Below are 14066 nucleotides of genomic sequence, written 5' to 3'. Positions count from 1 at the left end.
AAATTTATTTGTTGATGCATAAATTCGGTACAGGTCGGTCCCCTACTTAAGAACACCCGACTTACATACGACCCCTAGTTACAAACGGACCACTGGATATTGGTAATTTATTGTACTATAGTCCTAGGCTACAAAGATCACCTGTAACAGTTATCACAGGTGTCTGTAGTGAAGCTTTATTGTTAATCCTGATTCTCATGACAACCCAACATTTTTAAAATCCAATTATCAAAGAGACCAAAAAAAGTTCTGGCTGGGATTACAATGATAAAATATACAGTTCCAACTTACATACAAACTCAACTTAAGAACAAACCTACAGACCCTATCTTGTATGTAACCCGGGGACTGCCTGTACAGTCAAATTTTCCTTCAAATAATCAAATCCAAATATTTTCGGATTTACTTTGGACAAATCATGTATCTTCCATCCCTAAAAAGATAATAATCGATGCATTAAAATGCCCATTGAATTCAAGAATTAAGGAGCAGGGATTGACAAGGGACATTGAAAAAATCACAACAAAATAAAATAATAATAATAAATAATAATGAAAAATAAAATTGATGAAAAAGTGGGTTTTAAGTGACTGGAGAAGGTTATATATCCATTTTGAGAACAATCGGAGCCAAATGGTTTCAGACCAGAATCAAATCTTATGAAAAATTTGCCGAAGATTCAGTTAATTGAATCGTGGATAATCTTCTCATCTCTAAATACAGAACATCATTGTTCATGAGATTGTGGAGACATGTGCCTAGACCTCTGAATAATACCAGGCAAAGACAACTGCAAAAAGGCCGCTCTGTTTCCAGGAGATTGTATTTAGTAAATCTGGTTAGACACCTACTTTTTTGGCTTATATAAGTCTACTGCAAAGAGACCAACAATAACCAACCTGCAAGTGCTGCCCCCTCCATTCTCTGCAGAGAAGCAGCATAAGACATCTGTGCCCCCAAATCTATCCTCATCTTTTTTTGTGCTGACTGCGGTGAAAGTTCAGTGACAAAAAGTGACAACATCTCCTTATTTAAATGTCAGATCTTGCATATTTGTGACACTGAGGATTCCTGATATTTAAAGGAAATGTAATCAGAATCCATCATGATAAACCAGGGACACTTACACATAGATCCAGGCACCGTGACTGTGGTAAACTTCTTATATTTGACCTCCTTCCTTCTACAATCAACTTTTAAAATGATGCTAATGAGCCAGCAGTGATGTGTGTTTTACCAGAGCACATCAGATCACAGGTTGTTACACTGCCTCATGCTCCTCATGCTCACTCTGCACTTCCCCCCTCCCTCTGCCTGATATAATCTCACACAGGGGGAGGGGAAGTTGAGAAAGCAGGAGGTAGTGTGAGAAATACAGTGTAACAACCCATGAAGCTACAGCATGGAGGAGCTCTGGTAATTAGCATAATTCTAAAAGTCCATTTTAGAATGAAAGAGGCCATGGATAAGAAATATAAGTTGACTTACCACCGTCAAGGTGCCTGGATCTATGAGTAAGTGTCCCTGGTATATCAGGATGGATTTTGATGGTAGATTTCCTTTAAGTGATATACCCCTTTCATGTTGTTATTATTTACATATCTTTTATATATAGAAGAGTTAGTCTCCCTGGTTTATCATGAATGATTTATTTCCTTTCAAAAAAATTTAACTGGTTGAAGACCCCCCCACTACTTATATTTGGTGACGAGTCCTGGATCATAAGTTCTATGTCTTATAATGTATTTATGGCATAAAGACTGATTGTACTGACAAATGTGGCCTGGGGGGAAGAACACCAGTTTTCACCCACTGGTTACTCTAGAATTAATAGAAAGTCACCTAGTTACCTGAAAGTGGGTATGAGGTTAATTAAAATTAATTGACCAACATTAACTAGATAATGGACACAAATAAAATGTGCTGTAGGCTAATACTATGCTTTAACCAGGAAAAGGTGTATTTTTAAAAATCACGAAAATTACAGTTATTACTATTAAACTATAACTATATAGTATCCTGTATTGGAGACTAAAAATAATCTAAATAGTTTATTTCTGTTTACATTTCTTTGGTAAAATATGATCACCCCCTGATAATTACTACCAGAAGTGGATTATTATATAGGCAGTTTGGGCCTCCTAGGGGGGCCCACGGCCATCCAAACCACTCGCCAAACCTTACACTGAAAAGGTACCTTCACCTATGAAATGTACATCTGCTCTCAATACACATGGACACAAAAGTCATTTCAGGACCTTTGATGGTCCTTCAAAGGTCCTGAAACCGCAGAAGGGACGAATCCCCCATTCCCCAAGAAGCTGATTCTAGTACCATGTGTAGGGAGTTATTCCAGACTTGTAGGGGCTATAGTATTATACAGCCCAGGCCCATGGTCGTCTTATCCGCCCCTGATTACTACTCTGTGTACTGTGAGGGCAGAGCATACAATTATTTCAAGGATAAGTAAAAATTATCAGAGAAGAGAATGATCGTAAGAACTGATTCACAGGATTCTGAAGAACTTCAACAATATCGGCGCCTCCCACAGTAAGCAGCTGATTTTCCATGGGTTTGGCACAGCCGACCGGTCACGTAGTATGACATGGTAGACATCCCGATAGATCTTCATCCTGGTGACAGCCGGAGTCTGCCGGATCGGGGGCGGAGGTCTGCTCTCCTGTGCACTCTCCAGCCACCGCTTTGACTTTCTATCAACCTTGTCCATATCTCGTCTCGGATGCATTTTCATGTCTTATAAACATAAGAAGCGAAAGGGCATCTTGTCATATGCAGAAATAAGAAATGGATCGTGAATGTGTAATGTTCTTGTCCTTTCCAGAGATATCTGCCATTACTGAGCGACTCCGCCAGGAACAAGGCTCTTCCCTCTTATCAGACGCTTCTTATCAGGCATTTCATACTTGGAGAGGCTGAGTGTACAGGCTTCATTATTGTAAGAGGACCTGTCATCAGCTCCATGCGAGAAGCGGCGACTACTGTACATTCTGAGATGAATCCGTCATCTTTAGAGTTGTCTTGGAATTGCATGATTTCTCCATTCATCAGAATGGGGGTTTCTTAGGGCACAACTTTATTCACATGTAGGAATGCAATTAATCTGTCACGTTCCCCTGTGCAGGGGACATTACATTGGGGCAGATTTACTTACCCGGTCCATTCCCGATCCAGCGGCGCGTTCTCTGCGGTGGATTCTGGTCCGGTTGGGATTTATTAAAGTAGTTCCTCCGACGTCCACCAGGTGGCGCTGCTGCGCTGAAGAACATCGGAACGCACTCAAGTTCACCGGCCTATTCCTAGTGAAGGTAAGTGCAAGCTCTGCGACCCTTTTTTTGTTTTAAATGTGGCAGTTTTTCCGAATCCGTTGGGTTTTCGTTCGGCCAAGCCCCCCGATTTCCATGCGCCACAATCCGATCGCGTGCGCCAAAATCCCGGGGCAATACAGGGAAAATCGGCGCAAATCGGAAATATTCGGGTAACACGTCGGGAAACCGCGAATCGGGCACTTAGTAAATGACCCCCAATGTCTTGAATACCCTCCACCACTCCAATGAATACATGTGCGCTTTTCTCTAAAGAACTCTGAATGACAACGAGTCACAATACACATTTTTGTTACAAGTGTAAACAAACAGACTTGTTGCAATTAGTTAATTTGAATTTAATTGATACATTTTGCAGAAAACCTCAGAAGTTGAAGCACTTGGGTGGGAAATTGAAAAAAATTACCCCTTACCCCTCCAGGAAGTGTCAGAGGCTCCCGAAGCTAGTGTTTATTCCCCACATATTGCACAGTCCATTTCACATTCAATTGTACCCCAGTTGGGCAGTAGCTTTTGTGACAAGTCCTGTAAATTTTTACATTTAAAGGGAATCTAAATTTTCAGCCCCCTCAGGTTGGGTATGAAATGGAATTCCCTTTGTTATGTGAAATCCCACCCGTTTATCTATAAAAAAAAAAATCCCCTCCAAAATCATGTGAAAATGAGCAAAGAAGAGTCATATTTGTCTGAGATGAGTCAAGTTTAGAGGCTGCAGCGTGAATTTCACTTCAAATGCCTGCATTTTTCATGCTGTCTTATGAAACATGTTTCTGGTCTTATATTGAAGATAAGAACCTCAAATAGTTCTGGGATCTATAACCTGAGATTTGGATAGTTACATTTAGATGACACTTCGATCTTTACTGCCTGTATCTCTGGTTCTGTACAAGCCTGAAAGCGGAGATTCTTATATTTTATTTAATATAACATGTTTCTCGGTTTTACAGAATCAAAAATATATGCATCTAAGTCAACTTTTCCCTTGCAGCTTCTAACCTTGAATCATCGCTGGTAAATATGACTCTTCTCTGCTAATTTTCACATGATTTCTGTATAGATTTTTTTTTATAGGTTTATGGTTGTAATTTTAGATAGCATTTAGAAAGAACTTTTCACATTGGACCAGAGGGGGCTGGTGGGTTTATGGGGTTAAATCTGATGACAGGTTCCCTTTAAATAATTTATATTAATTATTTCATGTGCTCTATTAGTGCTATAAGTTTAGTGGATGTTCTTTATGCTAATAAAAGAATTCACAGATCGTCTCCTAAAATAGCTCCACGCCCTTCTCCTATTCGTCAAGAGGCAGAAGATCCAACAAAGAAGTTCGGTCCAAGTTCAGTTGACCTTTATTTTTGGTTGGCAATGGGCTCGTGTCCTACCACCTTGCAGTATTGGGGTCATAGTACCAAGTTCTACAAGTTTAGAATCTGTGGGCTCGCTCTTCCCAAGTTTGATTATGATTTCTCTGGGTTATCTAATTTCCGGACTCCTCATCTTCATGAAATTGGTTGCCGCATGGTCACAATTAGAGGAGGCAAAATTAGATTGTGAGGTCCCAGAGTGACGAATGTGAGTATAAAAGGACAGATTCATCCAATGAGAATTATATTCTGGATATGACGGGATATATTGGTGCTATCCATCAGATAAGTCTTCAGTATGTGATTGGTTGGGGGTCCGATACCAGTTGCTGGAGCCCTACCTTTGACAAAGTGATGATCTTTTCTGATGATGCATTGGAGAATTGGGGTTCAAAGTTTATAACAAGGTCAAAAGAGGGACATAAATTGTGACTTCTTGTGACATTTTCAAGCACTTTTCCACACCACAATCCCTAATCCTACCTTGTGGTGTACCTACCTCCCAACACTGACCCCACACCACTATATTATGGCCCCAAATATGGGAGAAATCAGCTGCATAATGGCCCTTACCTGTAGCCCTCATTTATAAAGTCCCCTATGGTGGTCCATAATGTGCCCCATCAATTATTAATGCCCTCTTATAGGGGCCTCTTGCTCAAAATATTCACTAGTATTTAGGCCCCATTTATAATGTCCAAACTGATAATGCCTCCATTTAGAAGACCCCTCCCTAAAATGCTGCCCCTCCTCCTCACGATAATTATTGTTCACAAGTTTTCTTCCATATAATGCCTTATGTAGCGCTCTTACATGTTATACATACTTCACTGTTACCTCCACACTTTTAATTCCCTCCTTTTTTGTATTACCCCCTCCATACCTTTTTGATTTAACAAAACAAACCAAAAAAATTCTCCCCTATTCCCATCTCCCCTGCATCATGTGACTATGAGGTGGGCAGGTGTGATGACATCATCACTCTGCGCCTCTAGGCCTCAACTGGGATGAGCAGGAAGCTGACAGCATTCAACTCTATATTAGTGATGGGCAGTCCGGCTCTTCTGAGCTCGATCATTAGGCTCCGCTTACTAAGAAGAGCCGGCTCTTCTGTCTTCTAAATATATAATAGGCCTCAGTCCAGAAAGTCAACCCACTCCACTTTTAACCTGATTTTATTGGGTTAAAGGGGGCATGGTGAACAGTTTAGGGGTGGGGTGAAGTGAGCTATTGGCTCACTGAAGGGAGCCGACTCCCGCCATTCATGCAAAAGAGCCGGCTCATTGGCGAATGACCCATCACTACTCTATATGCATCCTGGTCCTTACATAGTAAACTTCTGTCCCTGACAGAGCAGCCAGTAGAAGTAGCACTTTGCCCTGCATGTCAGGACAGGAGCAGAGCTTCTGCGAAGGGGCATAACTTGAATGGTTTAAAAGGATACAGGAGTCTTAGAGGGACAAAAAGATGTCTCTTCCATATACAAAGAGTTAGAACTATAAACAATACATTATAGTTAGGGGCTTAGTACTGATTTAGCATTGTTCTCTGAATATCTGAGAAGCTATTGTACAGTGCGTAGATTAGTACTAGCGCCTAGAGGGTCAGATAGAAGCAAAAACTAAAAATATTGAAAAGGTATCATTCATTCTGTGAAATCGTTGAAAACGGTCATTGCAAGAAATTCCGGATGTTTGATATGAAATCATATAATTGAATGTCTTATTTAGTGGGTTTTCTAAAATATCTCAGAACAGCGCCCCCCATTACCGTGGGACATGTCTAGTATTGCAGCTCATTGTCATTTGTAAAAGTGAAGGTGAACTGTAATACCTTCCAGTGGACAAGTGTGAGGTTGTTGCTGAATCCTGTACGAACCTCTTTAATATCCATATAATAAAAATGTATTTTAATTGAATAATTTTCTTGCTATCCTTGCTGAATGTTGGTATAGTCAGCGATTGCATGTGTTACAGTAGTTCAAGCAAACCTGTTACCTGGTTTTACCCCACTAAACCACTAGCCCCCTCAGATCAGGTATGAATTCTAGAATTCACTCTTTTATGTGCAATTTCCCCTCTTTTTACCTGTAAAAAAATCTCCCCTAAAAGTCAGGTAAGCATGTCTCTTTTCATCTCATTTTTACACGAGATGAGCCAAGTTTAGAGGCTGCAGGGGTAGCATCACTTCATAAGCCCATATATTATGTTCTCTAGCACCTCGAAACATGATTTTTGTGTCATATTAAAGATAAGGCTCTCATCACTTATGGCTTTGTAAGCTACAGGGCCAGAGATACAGACAGCTTAACACATTGGGGCAGATTTACTTCACCAGTCCATTCGCGATTCACTAAGGCAGTTCCTCTGACGTCCACCAGGTGTCGCTGCTGCGCTGAAGTCTGCCGAGGCCCGCCGGAGTTCATGATCCTATACTTGGTGAAGGTAAGCGCGTGTCCAGCGACACTTTTTTTTTTAAAATGAGGCGTTTTTTCCGAATCTGTCGGGTTTTCATTTGGCCACGCCCCCTGATTTCCATCGCGTGCATGCCGGCGCCGACACGCCACAATTCAATCGTGTGCGCCAAAAACCCGGGCAATTCAGGAAAAAATCTCGCAAATCGGAAATATTCAGGTAACACGTCGGGAAAACACCAATCGGCCCCTTAGTAAATGACCCTCATAGTTGGAAAGCTACATATAAAGATCCAGTTCCAGTATACGGTATATTTTTAACTGCCTATTTATCCACTTCTGTACCTTTAAAGAACCCTAATCCTGTTGGGATCAGATGAGATTCTTATCTTTATTATGGCACAAATAGCATGTATCCAGGTGCTATAAAACACAAGATAGGGGCTTCTGAAGTGACACTACCCATGAAACTACCAAACTTGACTCATCTCATGTAAAAACTAGGTTAGAAGAGTCATATTTGTCTGACTTCAGAGCAGTTTTTTTTATAGGTAAACAGGTGAGATTTCACATAAAAGAGGGAATTCTAGAAATGGTATTTCGGCCTCTACCTTAGGGGGGTAGTAGTTGAGTGGGTTAAAACCTTGTGACAGGTCCCCTTTAAGGTTAAAACAATGTAGTTCTGTCTGATTCCAAATTGACAGAATACAGAATCTTTTTTGCTCTACAAAAATATATTTGCAGTAAGTTTTCAAACTCCAGTAAAATCGGAATAAATCACAAATAGTTCCGCAGGAAGGAAAATAAGACAAAACTATAATTAGCTATCTGGAGCCGCGGATGATCGGACTTGTAGCTACTAAGAAGACACATGGATGACAGAAGAAAATAACTTCCTATTTTTCCTACTGAGTCATTTCTATATATTGCGCTCGCTCAGGCAGCTTTATTCTGTCCCCGTAGTTGGGAACCCACCTAGAGGACCCCCTTGATGCTAGCTCATCCTCTATCAGGCAGCGCTCACTGCAGGCTGGAGCCCATTCTGCTGCAGAGCAAGAGTACAGAGCCATAGAGTGAGAAGAGTCCTGAGCTGCAACCCTAGAAGCAAGGAGAAGCCGCAGGAAAGCAACAACTACTACCCCAGACAACTACTCACGAGCTGCAATGCCTCCCACCAGCAGAAATCACCTCCGGGATATAACCCTGGCATGTGCCCGGCACCTATGACCCCATTCCCCACCTTGCAGTTTTATCAGAAGGCGTTAATATGGCTCTGAGATATGCAAGAAGCATCAAACGAGATCAATAGTTTAGTCATTTTATTGCAGGGGAGTATCCAGCTCTTTTATGAGGTCCAGCGTCATATAGGAATGGGCACATGACGGTAACAGGAAAGACATAGGAACCCGGATCTTATAAGGAGAAGCAAGACACCCGGCACCTGCTACACACGGAAAGAAAAATACGACTTTACATGGACGTAAAGAAGCTTGGATTTTACAAAGAAGAAGAAGAGGAAGAAAGAAATTCCTCTTGGCAATATGGCAAAGCGGTTTCAAGTTGGAGATATTTTGGATAACTCCTACGAGGACGGCACAGCCCGGGTCACCGATGTGACTAACTACCTTCCGCAATACAGGGTTATTCACCACCGCACAAGGCATTAATGCCTGAGCTTCACATAACTTTTTTTTTGTCATTTTTGGGTGTTTTGTTTTGGTTGCCTATTGTATTTTTTGGAACATTGTGGCATAAATGGATGGACCGATGCCCGTGAATCACTGTGATAATTTCTGCTTCACCTCCTGGACATTGATGTGTTCATGGAATATATTACTGGCAATAACCTATGACTCCGACAGCTTCGCTGCTGTTAGATTTTGGATTAAATCCATTGAAATTGTGAAAGGAAAAGAACAGCTGGGAAGTTAACGGAACGGGCCCCTGTGAAAAATGATGCACGTCAATAATTTTCCTTTTCGGAGACATTCTTGGATATGGTAAGCACTCGATATAACCTTCAGATGTAATGAAATGTCAGGGCTTGGATTATCCGCAAATGACCTCCCTCCTTTCTCCACGTTGGGGGTAAATTTATAAAACATGGAGAATGTAAAGTCTGCATTTTTGGGGTTAAGTCTGCATTTTCGGGGTTAAATCTTTTTGTTTTTCTTAGAAAATGTAATAAAAAGAGTGTGGCGTGTGAAAGCGTCGGCTTGTTACACCGTGTCCTGTGATGGTTCTGCTTCTCTGCAATGTTATTTGCAGAAACTGATCAGATAAGACAGGCCGGTCCTGCAGAGAGGGATCCGAGAGATGAGGGTGATGTGGTTACCTGCGAAATACATTCCCATGTCGCCGGCACTGATGTCACCAGTTCTGTCGTGTCACGTTATTGTTCTATGTTATCACTTTTCAGGTTTTTTTACATACTGTGTATATGGAATGTTATGACTATAGTCATTGTAGTGTTTATTATGTTCTGGTAGGTTTCAGCACCTATTATCCTTTGTAGGAGTCCCAAAAAACTGAATGTAATATATAATAAAACATAATCCATATAGGCATTAATATCTTAATAAATATGACATCTGAATAATTTTTGAATAACAATAAAAACAAAAGATTCCGTACACATTAAAATGTAGCTGGATTATATCCAAATCCGCGACATTCTACAACAATTGTTATCCAGTGAAAATCGATTGTCAGGTTCACAATTTAAGCGGCGTTTAAAGATTCCCAATGGGTCACAAAACCCACACAAGGCTTATAGTAGTTAAAATCCTCGGTGCTACTTCTCAGATTCTTGCAACTCTTGAAGAAAACCTTCCATGAGGAATTTACCATTAGAAGTAGATCTGATGGTAGATTCCTCCTGCTGCCTCTGCCCTAATCTGTAATTTAGTACTCCTGGAACCAGGTTATTGGCCTCCTTTCTTCTAAAATCAACTTTTAGAATTATGCTAATCAGCCTGAAATGCTCCTGGGGCAGTTCCCAGAGCCCCTCCATGCTGCAGATTCACACTCACCCCTTCTCCCTCAACACTTCCCCCTTTCTGATGTAAGCAGCACATATAGTGCTCCTGCACAGTGCATCATCCTGTGATGCTAAAGCATAGAGGGGCTCAGGAAACTGCACAAGTAGCTTTTTAGGCTCATTAACATAATTTTTTACAGCTGAAATATAAGAAGATTAGAAGTCACGGTGCCTGGATCTATGAGTAAGTGTCCCTAGTTTATTGTGTTGGATTTTCATGGTAGATTTTCTTTCATCTATTTGGGATCATAAAATGTAAAGGGTATCAAACACTGTACCTCATGTGTCCTGAAATTTACATTGAGTACTGATGAGTCCAATGGATGGACCCTCCACTACTTCAGGAAAGTTATTGAAGGAGCCGCTCACTGAACCACCATGGTCCTTTATTTCTCTAATTGGTTAGGACTAGAATAATAAAGCTGTGAAACGTCTCCCATAATACATTTTGTAAGTAAATGACATATAAGGTGATTTTAGAAACATTTATTTTTGGCACTTATGGTAAGATGGATTCATTAAAGTGGGTTTGGCCCTTTAAGGAATGTTCTTTTGGTCAATTTTGTCTCTGGGATTGTTTTTCAAAAAGTCCCAAAAAAGTCTCAAAATGAAAATAAAAGGTCCCAGCACATAGACCAGCAGGGGTGAAAGTTTGAAACTTTTTTTGATACTTTTTGCAAAAGTCTCAAGTCATGAATCTGGCTTTGCACAGTGTTGCACTAGCAGTAGTTCTCCATTGTCTCCATCCCTTATTTTATGAAATGGTTACGGGGTCTAACCTCCATAAGACCCTAACACAAGTCCTAAAACAAATTCAGATTACAAGATCCCAAGTTTTTCTGTGATTCATGTCCATAAAACAAATTCCTGGAACATAAACCTATTGAAGACAAAAATGAGAAGTCCTCCTGAGAGATAATGGAACATGAACCAGACAGCTTCATTCTCTGTGTAGTGGCTGAACTGAGTCATTTAACTCCTGAATGAATGTGAGCTGACCTGCAGTAACCTGGTCTGACCACTACATAGAGAATGGAGCTGTTGCTTCCTGTTCCATTCTCTGTTGAGAACAGCTGATCTGTGGGGGAATGGGGCGCTGGGTGTCATATCCATGACCAAGCTGATCTTTTTTTAATTAGATACGTTACAATATATAAGATCCATTTCAGGACCTTTGAAGGTCCACCAAAGGTCCTGAAACCGCAAATTGAAAGGAGACTGAAGGGATGCTGCTTCCTCCATTCCCCAAGAAACTGATTCTAGTCCCAATGTAGGAAGTGATTCCAGCCTTGTTGGGGCTATAATATTGATAAAGGATTAAGAGTGACCAAACTCCAAAGCAACTTCTTTCCTTACTTCAATGTAAGATCTGGTTGGGTCAATACTCAATAAAAATTTTTCTTGAAGATTAAAGCTATTTATAGGAACTCAGAAGTCCTTCCATGTGATAAGAGTGCAGGATTGTGGTCCATTTAGTGATAACATCATTGATTGTAATGACTGTGAACTTTGTAATGTTGAGCAATTCACGTGCACTCATTGATGTAATCCCCCCCCCCTCTGCATATTGTATACTTGTTTTACATCCGAGAATTTTTTCTGCATATAATCTGCACTGTAACAACCAGTGATCTTCTCTTCATAGTAATCTCACCTCTCCACACAGTCCCATAGACTGAGACCGTCTGAACAGTTGTCAGGTTTTCAGATTTGTTTCTCTGTGTGACACTACAGTCGACCATGCAGTCCTATCTGATGTGGATACACAGGAGGCACTGTATTAATGAAATTGCATTCCAAGCATTTTTGGGAACCTGTCACCACATTTTTCAAAATTACAGCTAGTGGCAGGTTACTTTAAAGACCTAGTAACTATCTTACACCCTTCTTTTAGCTAAAAATTGTTTCCCTCACATCCCCATAAAATCAGAGTTCTAAACATGCATGGATCTATAGAGCGAGCCGAGGGGCGTGACCTAATGTCATGTGACCAGGGTGACATCATCACAGGTCCATCAACCTCTTAACATTAGCAAACTGTACCCCCGTGCACATATATGACCACATGAAATAAAAGCAGCCTCCATGGACTTTTACTCCTCTCCATGCAGGCTGCTGTGATTTCTTGTCATATAATATGTTGTGATTCCATGAGATATATGCTTGGTGTAAAGTTTGCTAATGTTAAGAGGCTAAAGGACCTGTAATGATGTCACCCTGCTCACATGACATTACAGCTGCATGCAGAGAAAGCATGGGGAGGAGCTGCTGGATTCACATTGTCTCGCTATAAACATCCTTGGATACCAGTTAAAATTATAAAGTTAAATATTTGGAAATCTGAGGGGAACAATTGTTAGCTAAAAGAAAGGTGTCAATTAGTTACTAGGACTCTATGGGAACCTGCTACTAGCTGCATTTGTGAAAAATGTGGTGACAGGTTCCCTTTAATGTGGCAGAATTTTAAGCACATGACTATTTTCTTCTATGAAATTAATGGATGGTGTTTGATATTTTTCAAGGTTCTTCATCAGCCTAAATAAATAACCCACTGGTTAGATGAGGTGTAAAACAAGAATAGACATTGGGGGTCATTTACTAAGGGGCCGATTCGCGTTTTCCCGACGTGTTACCCAAATATTTCAGATTTGCGTTGATTTTCCCTGTATTGCCCCTGGATCACGATCGGATTGTGGCGCATCGGCGTGGCCGAACGAAAACCTGACGGATTCTGAAAAACCGCCGCATTTAAAAAAAAAAAAAGTGTTGCGGGACTCGCGCTTACCTTCACCATGAATAGGCCGGTGAACTTCAGTGCATTCCGGCGGGCCTCGGGGAACTTTAGCGCAGCAGCGCCACCTGGTGGACGTCGGAGGAACTACCTTAGTGAATCCCGGCCGGACTCGAATCCACCGCAGAGAATACGCCGCTGGATCGCGAATGGGCCGGGTAAGTAAATCTGCCCCATTCTCTCCGACCCACAGTCAATAGCCTCATTGGTCTCATGTGCAGGGCTGGTGAAGCTGCACATGTAACTGCTGGGGCCAGTGGTTGATACTTTGAGGTCACACCAGCCTCACCATTTCCAGTTCATAGAGGAACGAAAGACGAAAATTAGGAAAACACACCCAGTTGTGGCTCCGTTTTAGAAGGAAGCGCCCTAAACAGTGTTTTTTTTTATTCCATTCCTAACGTTTCAAACTGCTAAAGCAGAATTCTGAGTCCAATACATTGTGCACATGGAGTAATAAAATCGGATATCAGATAGATATTAGAATGAAATGTAAACATGACAGATTATGATAGTATTTCAGACCAAATACCCATACAGACAGCCATATACTGTAATGTAGGGGAGGAATGGAGATATATTTAGAAGCTGGATATAAGAAATCCGGATCCTCTCGTATTTCGCAGATAATTTAAATCATGTTTTATTGTTTGACTCTTGACTTTTCTGCTGAATGTTGCAGGAAATATTGGATTAGGTCTTATTGTCACATCCATTTACAGTACACTCTGAATTATGTCCGCTCTGGGTCTGACACACGGTGAATATTAACAACTTCCTAGCCCCAGTTACAGTCAGCTCTATGCTTCACCGCTATGTAACTTTTCCATAAAGAGAGCAGAGATGGAAATGTTCAGAACTTTCCATCAATTTTTTGGGAAATTAATTATGTCCCATTTAATAATAATTCCTTTATTTATAAATCAGTCCCTGTCCCCAAGGGACTCACAATCTACCTACCAGTATCAACCTACCAGTATGTTTTGGAGTGTGGGAGGAAACTGGAGGACCTGGAGGAAAGCCATGCAAACTCGGAGAGAACATTCAAACTCTTTGCAGATGTTGACCCTGGGACTTGAACCCAGATCTCCAGCTCTGCAAGGCTGTAATGCTA

At 41.0% G+C, this 14066-nt stretch overlaps 1 protein-coding gene across 3 annotated transcripts in view; it reads left to right on the top strand.

Annotated features, from left to right (window-relative positions):
• Positions 1 to 14066, top strand: part of PDE4D (phosphodiesterase 4D) — a 595186-nt gene that overhangs the window by 210904 nt on the left and 370216 nt on the right. The window contains exon 1 of one of the 3 annotated variants that reach the window (XM_072136785.1): positions 7960 to 9121. The exons of the other annotated variants lie outside the window; for them this stretch is intronic. Coding sequence (XP_071992886.1) covers positions 9075 to 9121 — 47 coding nt within the window. The 5' untranslated portion in view covers positions 7960 to 9074. Of the gene's footprint in view, positions 1 to 7959; positions 9122 to 14066 lie in introns of those variants that run through there. 3 annotated transcript variants of the gene reach the window in all.

This window comes from Engystomops pustulosus, chromosome 1 (assembly GCF_040894005.1).
Source record: "Engystomops pustulosus chromosome 1, aEngPut4.maternal, whole genome shotgun sequence".
NCBI classification, from domain to species: domain Eukaryota; kingdom Metazoa; phylum Chordata; class Amphibia; order Anura; family Leptodactylidae; genus Engystomops; species Engystomops pustulosus.
Note: the sequence above shows the minus strand (reverse complement) of the source record. Positions and strands in the feature narration are given on the sequence as shown.